Source organism: Pongo abelii, chromosome 6 (assembly GCF_028885655.2).
Source record: "Pongo abelii isolate AG06213 chromosome 6, NHGRI_mPonAbe1-v2.0_pri, whole genome shotgun sequence".
Lineage (NCBI taxonomy): Eukaryota > Metazoa > Chordata > Mammalia > Primates > Hominidae > Pongo > Pongo abelii.
The window spans coordinates 139518065-139533932 of NC_071991.2; the positions used below are offsets into that span (position 1 = coordinate 139518065).

A 15868-nucleotide genomic window follows, 5' to 3' on the forward strand; every position below is an offset into this window, starting at 1 on the left:
ATTTCTACTTTAATGGTACTTCACTATTTAGAATAATTGGTGGAAAGGATCATTTGAATTAATGAAAAGCTGAGTTATACCAAGAGAGCTCTGGAGGATGAAAATGGAGAAAAGAACAAGTGATGAACTGAGTGCTAATCCTTCTTTCACTTACTTATTAAATAAATAGCTATATATTTAAAAAGAACTATGGATATTGGGCAGAGTGCTAAGCACAGGAGACACAACAGTGAAGAAGACAGACAAGACCCTAGCTCTTGAGCCCTTTAGGCTACATGTATAGACGACGAAACATAACGTGACAAGTAATCAGATATGAACAGGGATACAGAAGAGGGACAATGATTAGAAAAAAACCACCTTCCCCTTTTATTAACAAAAGGAGCTTTCATTCTATGTCACATGGAGAGCAAGGGTTCTTTTATGATCTATTGGAATATGCACTCTCCTTCTCCAGTTGCTGTCAACTTTATAAGGCAATAAATTAATCGTGGCAGAAGCTGGCTACCTTGGCCCAGTTACCTTTGCTCAGTGCTCCCTATGAATTGCTGAGGGAGAGACACAGCATAGAAAACACAAGGTGATGCGGTGAGTACACTTCTCCAAGCAAGCAGGGCTTTGAACAAGGGCAGGAGGGTCCCTTTCTCTTTGTGTGATTTTCTGTCTGCTGCTCTGTAAAGTGATCTGGATGCCCATGTTTTTCTTCTGGACTTAATATTTTCTTCCTTTTCCATAAAAGATGAGGAGTGAGGATGAGACAGTTGATGGAGAGAAGAGATGTGTGTGTGTGTGTGTGTGTGTGTGTGGTGTCAGTGTTTGGAGGACAGGTTGGGGGAGGTCTGGTGTGAGATCCTTCTCTCTCACTGGGAGAAATTAAGGACAGAGGAAACAGATGGGATCCTTCTGGAAACTATCTCAAGATGGCATGGATTTGGAGGAAGGTGAATTCCTCCCAGCTTTGGGCAGGAAGTGTTTCTAAGTAGGGAAGAATTTCTACCTTTAGGAATCCCCATCCTGTCCTCTGCCTGAATGACAATAGCTCCTAAGGCAGGAAAATACCCAGGGTTATTCCCAGAGCGTTCCTGAACTTCCTGAGCTAAGGTGCTGAACCTGCTCCCTCAGGAGGATTGAGGAGCTGTGGAGTAGGTCCCTGCTGCTGATTTTTAGAGGCTAGAAAGAAAAAAGTCTCCCTGTGGAGAGAAATAATACTTGCAGAAAGAGACCAATTGATGAATAATGCGTTTGCTGTGGTATTGAGTTGTGGGCTGTATGTATAAGAAACGAAGTTTGATACCATAGCACTCTTAGGGTAGGTCCTTCATACTTCTTTCTCTACCTGAAATTCCACCATTGGAGACCGATCCTCTAAGTCTTTAAGCTCTGCAGCCTAGGATACATTGTGGAGAGAGTATTCAAGTACTATTTTAAAAAGTAGCGGCTCTTTGTGTTTGTCTCAGTTCCACCACTAACCGTGACTAGACAAAATTCCTTAATATTCATCTGTAAAATGGAAATCGTGATATCTGTCTGATCAGCTTCAATGCAGGGATTTTATGAGAATACAGTAATATGATATATATTTTATGGGGATTAGAGTATATCTTTTAAATAATTTAGACTAAAAGAGAGACAACTGATTAATTTAGGTAAATAGTAAAGAATAGTTAATAAACCCCAATTTTAATCCCAAACCTCATGTCTCCAAGGGCTAAGCGTTCCTCCTGAATGCCTGTTGGCAAATTACCTGCAGATCCTAGTTCCTTACCTCTATTTCAATATTAAAGTGCTTCTTTTATGGAATTATTACACATTAACCTAAAGGCTACTGTAATTAAAAATTGAAGCTATATACCTATATAAAAATATTTGTAGAAATGGTTGTGGCATTGGGGAGGAGTTGAGAAGAGCAGGGAGGCAGGGAAATGTAAAGTAAGAGGAGATGCAAAATCAACATAAGAGAGAGAACATTCTTTGCCCCTGTTGACTTATATTTAATAGCTTGTTGCTGCATAAGTGCTGGTTTAGTATGGTGGGAATATGAGGAGAGGAGAGGCTGAGCAGCTGGGGTTAGGAGGTGCCATGAAGACCTTTGATTACAAAGCTAAAGGGTTTTTGGTTTATTCAGAGATCCATTAAAGGCTTGAATATAGGCGATCCAAATGACCCTGTTTGTGCTGGTCACTTGGGTAATGACCCAAAGATACCGGGAAAGTAGTCTGACTGAACTTTTAACTGGCTGTGAGAACTAACAGAATGAGAGGAATTAAAAAAAGATTCCTAGGTTTTTCTTTTATAATGTGATTCTATTCCTCAAGTTATTAATCATTTGAGGAACTGATAATTTGGCCAAATTGGCAGGAACTGGGAGTGAGGTGTGGGGAGAGATGATTTCATGTTTAAACATGTTAAATCTTGTTGACTCTGTGGGACATCCAACAGGCAGTTGAATATATGAATCTAAATCCCTGGGCTAGAAATACAGGTTGGATTGCCATCACATGTCACATAAAGACACATGAGTGGTGGAGATTACCCAAGGTGTTTGCGTAGCTTAAAAAAGAAACCTATATCAGAATTTGGGGGACAACAACATTTAATGAAATAGGGCTGAGTGTGGTTGCTCACGCCGGTAATCCTAGCATTTTGGCAGGCCAAGGCGGGCAGATCACCTGAGGTTAGGAGTTCAAGACCAACCTGGCCAACATGGTGAAACCCTGTCTCTACAAAAATATAAAAATTAGCTGGGCATGATGCCAGGTGCCTGTAGTCCTAGCTACTCGCGGGGCTGAGGCTGGAGAATCACTTGAACCTGAGTGGCGGAGGTTGTGGTGAGCCGAGATCATGCCACTGCACTCCAGCCTGGGCGACAGAGCGAGACTCCATCTCAAAAAAAAAAAAAAAAAAAAAAAAAAAAAAGAAAGAAAGAAATAGGAGACTACAAAGAATACTGAAGATAAGCCAGAAATAGAGGTGGAAAGCCAAGATTCCTATCAAGGAATCCATACGTGGAAAGTTTCATGGAGGAGGAAGTGGTTAAGTGATTAAGACAGCGCCCATTGTATTCAGCCACTATGTCACTAGTAACCTTGGTGGGAGCATTTCCAGTGGAATGCAGAAAACACAGCCAAGCCAATAACACATGAGGTAGGGAATACAGAAAGTGTGGAATTATCGTTTTGGAAGATTAGCGCTGGAAAGGAAAAGAATGTTATTATGCTACCTGGAGATGCACACAGAGTCATTAACAGAGTTTGGGGTGACTTGGGGTATATTTAAGAAGGAAAGATATTCAGAGAGTGAAGTTGATAATGCAAGACAATAAAAGATAATTGGTGGAATGAAATTTTTGAGAAATTCAACAGCTGTGAGATCTAGATAACAGATGCAAGGATTATTCTTAAACAAGAAGAGGAAAAACTGTTTCATTGAGAATAGAGGGGGAAAAATAAGAATTTACCTAGATGTGAATAACCTTTGTGGAAAAGCTTGAGTTGAGAAGCAGAGAGAGAGAATAGTTTCTGCAAAATCAATATTTTTTGTGTGATATCACAGATGATATTGCATGAGAATAAGAGTGTAGGTAACAGAGTCAGGCCTGAAAAGAAGGATAGAAGGAACAATTTTTTAAATTACTGCTGTGAGGACAGCCATGGTGGCTCACGTCTGTGATCCCAGCACTTTGGGAGGCCAAGGTGGATGGATCACTTCAGGTCAGGAGTTCAAGACCAGCCTGGCCAATATGGTGAAATCCTATCTCTACTAAAAATACAAAAAGTTAGCCAGACGTAGTAGCATGCACCTGTAGTCCCAGCTACTCAGGAAGCTGAGGCAGGATAATCCCTGGAACCTGGGAGGTGGAGGTTGCAGCGAGTTGAGATTGTGCCACTGCACTCCAGGGTGAGACTCCGTCTCCAAAAAAATAAAATAAAATAAAAATAAAATTACTGCTGTGAAAAGTGAGAGGCACTGTCAAGATCATCAGTCGGCTTGCAGGCCCAGTTTATTTAGGAGATTATGAGACTCAGTGGCATCTCCCTTGAGCTAGGTGTGGCAGCACAGAAGGCAGATATTTGAATGGATAGTTTCATCCTGCAGATTCTGTTAGCAGATAGGGAGCAAGGAAGATGAGAGCAATGGCAAGTTAAATAATCAATACTGAGGCCTAGGTCAGTTAGGGTTAACAGCTAGGAAGGGCTAAGAGATTAAAAGGAAATGGAAAGATAACAGCAGCCTTGATGTGATAAGATACTTTTTAAAAATAAAGTAAGGCAGGCTGGGTGCGGTAGCTCATGCCTGTAATCCCAGCATTTTGGGAGGCCAAGGTGGGCAGATCACCTAAGATCAGGAGTTCGAGACCAGCCTGACCAACATGAAGAAATCTTGTCTCTACTAAAAATACAAAATTAGCAGGGCATGGTGATGCATGCCTGTAATCCCAGCTACTCGGGAGGCTGAGGCAGGAGAATTGCGTGAACCCAGGAGGCGGAGGTTTCGGTGAGCCGAGATCATGCCATTGCACTCCAGCCTGGACAAGAAGAGCGAAACTCCATCTCAAAATATATAAATAAATAAATAAATAAATAAATAAATAAAATAAAGTAAGACAATGAGACAGTAAAAGGACATTGCTCATTTGCATATGGATTTACAATTTCAAAAGTGGAACAGTTCTGGGGATGATAAATTCCAGGGGCTAGCTAACATTTGAGGATGATGGAGATGGAATGGTGAAGAAGGTATTGCAGTTGAGGGCTGTCATGGATCTGTGAGACATGTAATAATGTTAGATTTACTATAATTAGAGCAGAAAAATGAGAACATATCCAGTGTCTGATCTCATTTTTGTAGATGAAGAAATACAGGTCCAAACAGGTAAATAGCCCATCTGTTAGTAAGAAAATCAGGACAAGAATTCAAGCCCTTTGATTCCTAGTTCAGTACATCCTCCAATATAGAAAATATTTTAAATCTTGGGTCAATAAATGATCTTCGGGGTTACTGGGAGCCACCAAATTTATGTGAGTTGTTTGCTGTGAACATCCCAGCAAGCCTTATGCTGGGTATCAGGATCACTTTTGTTACCAGATCCTTGAGAGTGTCACTGACGTTTAAACAGTCTAAACAGTGACTTCAGCATCATGCCCAGGGCAGTTGAAAGAAGAAGACTTGGATTCCAGTTTTGCTACTTTCTCTCTCCCTGAGCATACCTTCCTGTCTACTACATTAGGTGGATGTGAAGATCAAAGTGACATCTAAAGGGTTTTGTGAGCTACCTCAGCCCCTCATCTCTCTTCTGTGTGTTATTCCACAACATTTTCCCTTCAGTTCTTCATGTCTGATATATTTTTCCTTGGACAATCCTCAATTCCTCTACATGCAAAAAAGGCAAGAGCTCTACAGGTGTTGGATGTAAAGCTAGAGTTAATTAGGGACACTGATAAGTGGAAACAAATATTCTTTAGATTATTTAAAGAGGATGCTGATAATCAAGGTCATCTTGCAAACAATTCCACGTTTGGATACAATGATTATGTATCCTCTTAGATTGGTGGGGCCTTGTGATTTGTTTTAACCCAATTATCTCTGTCTATCTAGATGGCGAGGAAGCTCAGTGTATTGGAAGTCCTTCTGATCATCTTCTGCTTAATTGTGGTGACCATAGATATCCTCTTGCTGCTTCTTGTGTTGGAGGAAACTTCAGGTAAAGGAGATGCTTGTAGGTTGGAAGGCTGGGTAAAGGAAGTCCCCTCTAAATGCCAAAGAGATTATTTTATTCTTTTACTTTTCAATATGCCACTACATTGCAGTATTCAAAATTCACATCCATGATTAAAGTTCAACTCCAAAAGATAAGTGTTCTTTTTCTGCACTGAAACCCTGAATGTTAGTGATGTTCAGGGTCTCACAAGCCCCATTTGGTGCAATTTTAACAAGATGCAAAATTAGGCTCACCAGATGCCTGCTCTTCAACCCAGAGTCATGAAGTCGTACTGCCTTCAATGAGAAAGGACTGTTAAGGTAACAGTGCCCAGCCCCATTATATTATGGAAAAGGAAACTAAGGTTACAGGGAGGTGGTGGGATGATTAAGTTGGCCTGGTTATACCAACATACATAGCTATAGTTTCTTCATAGGTGCCTTTGAAACTGTTCTGTCTGTCTGTCTGTCTCTCTCTCTCAGGCACCCAGAAGCATCAGACAGAATGCCTTCTCTTTCATGCACATATTATACTTTAAATAATAAAATGTGTGTAATTCAAAAATGTATTTTCAGTTAAAGCTGAATTTGGGCTTTGTTCTGCTTGACAAGCTCACTTTACAGATGTGAATTGAGCCTACAGTGAAAAGAAGCTGTCCTGATGGTAGAACCCTACCTGCTCCATCTCTTTTCACCTCTCTGCACAGTAAACATTAAGACACTTTCTAGGAACTGTTACAACTTTGAAAGATGATCTGAACACCATTGATATAAGCCATTTTGAGTGTATTCCTACTTCTCCCCTCTAAAACATTTTTTGGGTAACAAGTTTCCTGAGATTGCTATCCAGTGTATATGAATAATTGGTTTATTTTATTTGATATAAAACTAGATATTCACACCTACATTCACCCTAAACCACATTCTGATTTATGCAGAATATTCCTGCTTTTAACTGTCTTACATACTGAACTTTTCTCTGGTTTTCTTTTTTTTTTTTTTTTTTGAAGATGTGTTTCCATGGGTTGAAAGGTGGGCTTTAAAATCAATTTGTTTTTATTATGGTAAGAAGAGAACAAAGCATCTACCCTCTTACTGGATTTTTAAGAGTATAATACAGTATTGTTATCTATTGAAACAATGTTGTACATCAGATTTCTGGAACTTATTCATCTTGCATAACTGAAATGTTATACATGGGGATTAGCAACTCCGCATTCCCTGTTCCCCCTAACTCCTGACAACTACCGTTCTCTTCTTTGCTTCTATGAGTTTATTTTAAATAATTTATGTAAGTGGACTCCCAGAGTATTTATCCTTTTGTGACTGGCTTAATTCATTTTGCATAATGTCCTCAAGGTTCATCCATGTTGTTGCATATTGCAGGAATCCAGTTTTAAGACAATTTTTTATTGAAATATATACATATGTACACAAAGAAATGTACAGCCATAAAGATAGTGATAGTGAATATATTTGGGGGCTTTGTTTTGAATCAAAATGAAAGCACTAAAGGGCACCTGCTAATACCCACGGTAACTGTTTCCTCCAAATTCTGATGAAATTCTGGATTTTAGATGGTTCATGGAGTCCATGAACCAGTCCTACTTCTGCTGTTGTTATGGGGAGAAGATTCCTAAAAGTTGATAAAGCCTAAAGCAAGAATAGCCAATGTTGAGTGAAGATGTATATTTCCAATGGGGCCAATAATGTCTTCCTGATATGTATCCTGAGCCATCTGGTGTCTTTAAGCAGCTGTGCCTATAAATAAGAGACTAAAGAAAAAACAGTAAGAAAAAAGACTTTCCCAGCTGTTTATTCAGGGCTTCCCTGGTAACAAAAAAAAATAATAATGTTGGATCCCTACCTGACAACATATATAAACATTAACTCAAAATTGATCAAAGACCTAAATATAAGAGCTAAAACTATAAAACTCTAAGAAAATGTAAATAAAAATGTCTGTGACCTTGGATTAGATAACAGTTTCTTAGATGACACCCAAAGCACAGCAACCAAAGAAAAAAATAGGCAAATTGGACTTCATCAAAATTGAAAAAAACTTTGTGCTTTGCAGCACACTTTGAAGAAAACTATCAAGAGTGTGAAAAACAATCCACAGATTCAGGGAACATATCTGCAGATGATGTATCCGATGTTGGGCCCTTATCAGATACATCATTTGCAAATATATTTCTTTTTACATCCTAAGATAACACATTGGAATATAAGAGAATATATTCTCTTAGGATGTATAAAGAAATACTACAAATCCAAATTTTTTAAAAAAAGGTTTCTAAATGAGTAAAACATTTAAATAGACATTTCTCCCAAGGAAATCTATAAATGGCCACTAAACCCATGAAAGTATATTCAACATCATTGGTTATTTGGGAAGCACAAGTCAAAACAATAACATACCACTTTCATACCCACTATGATGACTATAATTAAAAACAGATAAAAACAAGTGTTGTTGAGGTTACAGAGAAACTGGCTTCTACATGGCTAAAATGGTGTGGTTACTTTGGAAAACTTTGCCAGTTCCTTGAAAAGATACAGATAGAGTTAACCACATGACCTAACAATTCCACTTCTAGGTATATAACCAAGAAAACTGAAAACATGGCTCACAGAGAAACTTACGCGAATGCTTATAGCAGGATTATGTATAACGGTCAAAAAGTAGAAACAACCCAAATGTACATGAACTGATGAATAGATAAACAAAATGTGGTATATCCACACACAAAAAATGTGATTCAGCCATTAAAAGCAATGAAGCACTGATACATACTACAACATGGATTAACCTGCAAAACCTTACGCCAAGTGAAAGGAGCCAGGCAAAAAAGGCCACACATTTTATGATTCTTTTTATAGGAAATGTTCAGAATAGGCAAATCCATAGTGATAGAAAATAGATGAGTGTGTGCCAGGGATTGGGAGAACAAGGGAATAGAAAATAACTGCTAATGTGTATGTTATTTCTTTTTGGAGTGATGAAATTGTTCTGGAATTCAACAGTGGTCATAGGTTGTACAACTTCTTAACTAAAAACTGTTGACATATACTTTCAGAGGATGAATTTTGTGGTATATAAATTGTATCTGTTTAAAAAGCAAACAAAGTAGAAATAAATGTGTTTAACCTTGGAGAAGTGTTAAACATCATATGCAAATATAGATACCAGCTTGGAGAAGTGTTAAACATTGTATGCAAATGTAGATACCAGCTACCGGTGATCTGTTGTGTGGAGAATTGGCCGAAAGTCTGTAACTTTGCTGGCTTCCTTCCTGGAGCTGTGATTACACTACACATTTTCAACTTTATCCTCTAATTCCTATGCAGATACTTCATTTACTCCAGAGTGCCCAGAGATTCCCCAATCGGAAAGGATAGACTGCACACCTGACCAGGAGGTGACCGAGGTCAGAGAAATAATGTCCCTTTTGGTGGCCTACGGGGTGTTATGGAAAAGAAATGAATATGTGAAGGGGGGAAAGGGCAGGGGTGGCATGGCTTCTGGGCCTCTGATTTGTTTGGATTTCTTTCTTTCTTACCTTATTGAAATAACAATATTAAGATCGTGAGGGAAGCAGAGTTGAGAAAAAGGAAGAGTAGGAAAAGCTAACAAGAATGTTAATCTGTGGATTATAAAGTCCAAGGTGGAGGGGGTTTACAGGTGTTACTAAATGTACCTTAGGTGTGATTCCAAGGATTATGGTAGAAAGATTAAATGTTTGTGGGCTAGACTGTGTATTCTTTGAGAATAGAGGCCATTAAGCACATGCAAATAGGGAAATCCATAGTGATAGAAAATAGATTAGCATTTACCTGAGTCACTGGCTGAGTCACTTACGGAACTCAGGCAACTTGTTACAACAAGAGCCCTCTGGATTATGTTATTAGCAATAGAGGTCCCAATGAATATGTGCTAAAGAACACAGGTTTTCTCCCTGAGTAGCTTCCATAAAATATCAGCTATTTGATCCCTGATTAGTTGTGACTTAGGACTTTCTCATAAAGGTTGTATGTATTTACATATTTAAATTTTACTTCTTTGCCCCATATTCTAAATTCTGTATCTTCTTGAGATATTAATAAGGACAGTATTGAATTTTAGGTTAAATTTTAAACAATATTGATATTTTGATAGTTTTCAATCTTCCTGTTATAAAAACACAGAAAGTATCTCCATTTCAGTTCTTTTCATACATACATATATTTCTTTCTTTTCTTTTTTTTTGAGACAGAGTCTCACTTTGTTGCCAGGCTGGAGTACAGTGGCGCAGATCTTGGCTCACTGCAACCTCTGCCTCCCAGGTTCAAGCAATTCTTGTGCCTCAGCCTCCCGAGTAGCTGGGATTACAGGTGCCAGCCACCACACCCAGCTAAATTTTGTATTTTTAGTAGAGGCAGGGTTTCACTGTGATGGCCAGGGGGCCTCGAACTCCTGACCCCAGGTGATCCACCTGCCTCGGCCTCCCAAAATGCTGGGCTTACAGGTGTGAGCCACCGTACCCGGCCCATATATACATATATTTATTTCTTAACTGAGTTTTTTGTTTCTCTTATATGTTTTACTGCATGTGAATTATGATGTTTTCACTACGTATTTCACATCCTTTGTTTCTACTGTAAATATAATCCATTATATTTTGTAAGTTGTGCTTCTTTTATTATAATGCTTCTTTTCTTACTATTATTTTATTTTTATATTTATTATTTTTACTTTATATTATGTTTATACAGTATATTTATATTCTATTTATTATATAATTGATCAAGTTAAATCTCCTATTGTTTATAAAAAGTGTTTTGTAGTCCCTTCTCTGGATATTAAGTATAGAATTATAGGAAAATAAGGATAATTTTTCTTTGTATTAATATTATCTTGTACATTCATGTCTAATCGTATTGTCTATTTCTACCAGAGTAATATAACTAAAGTGATGATGGTTGCCAACCTTTATTTTATGCTTGACTTTAATGGAAATTCGTGGGCAAAGTGTCAAGCACAAAGTTAGCTATTGGCTTAAGAGAATTGTTTTATTGATATATGTTAGGAACCATCTTTATATTCTTATTTTAACTTTTTTTCAAAGAAATGGAAAATGGATTTTTTCCAACAATTTAGTATTGAACTTTTCAAACAAGTTTACAATAATACCCATTACCTACCACTTAAATTTCACCATTAATATTTTACTTTGCTTTCTCATATTTATCACTTATCCCACACTTCATTCATCTATTAATCTATCTGATTTCTATGCATTTGAAAGTAAGTTCTAGAAACCAGTTCACTTTTTCATAAATTTCTCACCATGTATATTATTAGCTACAGTCCAAAGTTTGATTATAGTTATTTATCTTGAGATATTACACTTATATACAATGCAAATACAAAGAGTTGTTATTAATACATTTTGCACAATTCTTTGGCACACATTTGTTGAATTATGGCAAATGACTACACATGTGTAAGCCAAACCATTCTATACCCAAAGATACAGAATGTTACCATCACTACAGAAAGTTGTCTTATGTCATTTCCCAATAGTTATTCTGACTTGTACCCCTTAACAGGTAATCACTGATATGATTTATCTCCACCTTAGTTTAGTTTTGCTTGTTGCAGAACTTCATATGAATGGAATCATATAGTGTAGTGTAGAGCCTCTTTCATTCAGCACATTTTTAAGATTCATCTTTATTGTTGCAAATATTAGATAATTCTTGCTACCACTGAGTGATATTCCATTATATGAGTATGCCATAGTTTAACCATTCTTCCCTTGGCATATAGTAGGATGTTGTCCACTTCATCCATATTTTCAAATTTATAAACTTCAAGTTCTATTAAATTTTTTTTGTTGTTGTTGTTGTTGTTGGACGGAATCTCACTCTGTTGCCAGACTGGAGTGCACTGGGGCGATCTCGGCTCACTGCAACCTCCGCCTCCCTGGTTCAAGCAATTCTTCTGCCTCAGCCTTCAGAGTAGCTGGGACTACAGGCATGCACCACCATGCCTGGCTAATTTTTGTATCTTTAGTAGTGACAGGGTTTCACCACATTGGCCAGGATGGTCTCTTGACCTTATGATCCACCCCCTTCAGCCTCCCAATGTGCTGGAATTACAGGGGTGAGCCACCGCTCCCGACCTCAAAATTATTTTTATGAGATTTAGCCTATTGGTAGGTATAGTTATATATATATATATTTTTTTGCTGTATCCACCCTACTCTTATAGGCATTTGTGAGTTTTCATCTAGAGATTTTTTTTTGAATCGTGCTGCTATGAACAGCACGATTCAAAAAAATTTGCATCAAATTTTTGGGTATCTTCGGGTGAACAGTTGGAATAATTTTTATTGGCTCTATACCTAAGGATGGAACTTTCAGTCTGTAGGATATGTACATGTTTAACTTTAGCTGACATTGCAAAATCATTTTTCAAAGTATTTGTATCAATTTGCATTTCTTTTAGTAGTATAGGAGTTCATTTGCTCTACATCCTAGTCAACGCTTGGTGTTTTCTCCTTTTTCAATTTAACCACTCTATGGTTTTAATTTTCATTTTTCTCATGACTAATAAGGTTAAATATCTTCAGAAATGCTTATTGGCTAGTCGGCAATCATATTTATGAAATGTCTTTTTAATTTTTTGCCTTTTTTTCTACTGAACTGTTCATCTTTTTCATTGCTTTGTAGTAATTTTTTATGTATTCTGGATACAAATCCTTTGTTAGGTATATATCTTAGTCTATGGTTTGTCTTTTAACTCTCTTAATGGAGACTGTTGATGACAAATAGTTCATAATTTTAAAATAGTTCACTTTATCACTTTTTCAATGGTTGGTTCATTTCATATTCTATTTAGTAATTCTTGCCTACTCCAAGGTCAGAAAAATATATTACTATCTTTCCCTTAAAAGCATTATTGTCCTATCTTTCAAATTTAGGTCTTTTATGAATATAGTACTGATTTTTGTATATGGTATCAGGTAAGAGTCTAGAAACTTTTTTTTTTTTTTTTTTTTTTTTTTGAGACGGAGTCTTGCTCTGTCCCCAGGCTGGAGTGCAGAGGTACGATCTCGGCTCACTGAAACCTCCACCTCCCAGGTTCAGGTGATTCTCACACCTCAGCTTCCTGAGTAGCTGGGATTACAGGCACCCGCTATCATGCCTGGCTAATTTTTTGCATTTTTAGTAGAGATGGGGTTTCACCATTTTGGTCAGGCTGGTCTCAAACTCCTGACCTACTGATCTGCCCACCTCAGCCTCCCAAAGTGCTGGGATTACAGGCGTGAGCCACCGCACCTGGCCCAGAAACATTTTTTTCTTGAATTTTTAATCGATCCATCACCACTTATTGAACTGAACATCTTTTTCCCTCTGCATTTTAGTGACACCTTTACTGTAAATTATGTCTTTATAGGTATGGATCTGCTTCTGGAATGTATTTGTTGAGTTATTAGTTTGTTCTTTTGCTAATACCGTACAGCCTTAATTACTATTGCTTTATGATAGGTCTTAATGTGTGGTTGTAGAAGTCCTCCAAATCATTCTTACTTTTCTTCAGAATTGCCTAGCTTATTCTTTGCCCTTTAGGTTTCTGAAAACATTTTAATTTTAATGTCTCTCATACTAGCCTGCCAGTTTTCTCACAAAACTTACTAGAAATTTTATTGTGATTGCATAAAATTTACAGGTTAAATTTGGGAAAATTACCATCTTTACAAGGGTGAATATTTCAATTCCTAAACATGGTATATATCTTTCTATGTACTGAGATTTTAGTTTTGAAATTTTTGATATAAAGCTTTTGCACATGGTTTTGCTACTTTTTTCCTATTTGATTCTATTCAAGTCTTATTCTTAAATTTTAATTTTCTGTTTCTCTGTTGTTGATATATAGATTTAAAATTGATTTTTGAATACTGATCTTGTAACCAGAAATCTTAAATTTACTTATTAATTGTCCTAGTTTGTAGACTCTTGTTTTTTTCTGATATGATAATGTTACCTGCAAATAATAACAGTTGGAAGTTTTTTCCAATGTGCATTCAATTTTCTTCCATGTCTTTTAACTCATAGGTTACAAGATTCTCTTTTCTTTCTAAATTGTCAATATAGTTTGAGACAGTTTATCTGAAAGGCAACATGCAGCTATAGTAGGTTTTAGAAAATGGAACTTCCTGGACACTGATTTTAACTAAACCTAATAAATAACACTACAATAAAATACTAATTATAGAAGAGGAATTCCCTGGTTTTGGAAGAAGTTGGTTACATGTCATTTACAGATTTTCAGCATCTATCAGAGACTCTGTTGAAGAAATCCCTGCATCAAATGGAGGTTGTACTAGACAATTTGGGGTCTGGGATATTGGTAATGGTTGAAAACTGAAGTAGGGATGTTAGAGCAGACCACTTACCTAAATGTTTATTGCTTTTTATAGAGGTCTGTGGACTTTGAAACAATTTATGACAATGAAACTGACCTTTTGAATTACACTGACCCCAGTTTCAGAGGGAGCAGAGCTACTTAATGTCTGCCTTAGGAAAATCAATTATCCACAGGCCACCCAGACCCACAAATTCTTTCTTCACTGATCCCTTCCAGCCTTTTTTGTTATCTGAAGACAATGAGACGGGAATGTCAATTAGATTTATGGAGAGTTAATAAGTACATTTAAAAAGATTGTATGGTTATAATATAATTACTTTGTTTATAATAGGTATGAAGCACTGACTGGTTATATTTACATTGTGGCTTTTCAGGAAAATGACATCAGATGTTAGCATCTGAAATACTTGTCAGCACTATGCCTTTTTCAAATGAGTAGTGTTGTGACATATTCTTGATTTTGGTGTCACAATCCACACTGAACACAGTCCTTTAACAGGAAAGATTCAGACATTATAGTTATGTACAGAATAAAATGAGAAAGTATTAATGTTTCCTGTCTATCTCCAAACAACCCCCTCCAGAGTCACCCAGAATCAAATCAATGGCTTAGTGTATATCCTTCTCTTGATCTTTATAAGCTTTTGCATCTATATATTTATTTTGTTTTAACAAAAATTTGATTATACTATATATTTTTCCAACTTGCTTTTTAAATTTAAGGCATTTGAATTTACCACATTATATTTTTAAAATAGGTTGCTTCTGTTGAGATTACCATATGATTTTCTTTTGTCAGTGTTGTGAATTATGTTAAAATATTTCTTAATTTGGAACCATTTTCACTTTTGCTTAATGAGACCTATTTATATATTGTGTATTAATTCTTTTAATATATGAATGAATTCAAATTGCTAATATTTTATTGATGTTTTGCACATCTATGTTTTTTAAGTGAAATGGGCCTATATATTTTTGTTTACTTGCTTATTTGGACTGTCCTTTTTCACTTTGTTAGCAGAACTATTCTAGTTTCATAAAATGAATTAGGAAACTTTCCACCTTTTTCTATATTCTGAAAATACAGTATGTATAATATGAGGATATTTTATTCCTCAAATCATTTGGGCAATTTTTTTTTTTAGGGAAAGATTCTTAACTATCTTTCACAATTTTTCATGGTTACTGGTCATTTCAGGTTTTCTGTCTCTTCTTAGACAATTTTGATTATTTAAACTTTTACTGTGTAAAGATTTATTTAATTTAGAGTTTCGCATTCATTGGCTAATATTTGTTACGAATAAGTTTTCTCATGATTCTTACTCATTCTTTATAACTGTTGTCATTTTTCATTTTTGTTTTAAGCCTTGTTTGTTTCCCTTTTTTGTCAAAATAAGACTTGATAAGGTATTTCTATTTCCTTGATCTTTCCAAAGAAACTCGTAGATTGATTCATTTGCCAGACTAATGACAAAACTTATCCTCACACTATAGTAATATCAGCGTGGAGTTATAACAGGAATTGACATATAAGCCATTTGAATATAATAAGAAGTCCCAAAATGCATATTCACATGCTTATACGTATGCACTTAAATTTAGTTTATAATATAAATGACACTGCAAATCAGTGGTGGAAACAAGCTGGATTTGATTAATGGTGGTATCTGTCTTCCTGTCCTTGCTGACAACCCTGTGCCACTGGAATCTGGATGAATTCTTTAAACAGAACAGGCACTCAATGGATGTTTTGAA

General features: G+C 36.5%; 1 protein-coding gene across 1 annotated transcript in view; it reads left to right on the plus strand.

Moving 5' to 3' along the window:
• The first annotated feature begins 499 nt into the window (after positions 1-499).
• Positions 500-15868, plus strand: part of MGAM2 (maltase-glucoamylase 2 (putative)) — a 110730-nt gene continuing 95361 nt past the window's right edge. Inside the window, exons 1-3 of the mRNA XM_024249975.2 lie at positions 500-588; positions 5596-5701; positions 9049-9128. Coding sequence (XP_024105743.2) covers positions 5596-5701; positions 9049-9128 — 186 coding nt within the window. The 5' untranslated portion in view covers positions 500-588. The remainder of the gene's footprint in view (positions 589-5595; positions 5702-9048; positions 9129-15868) is intronic.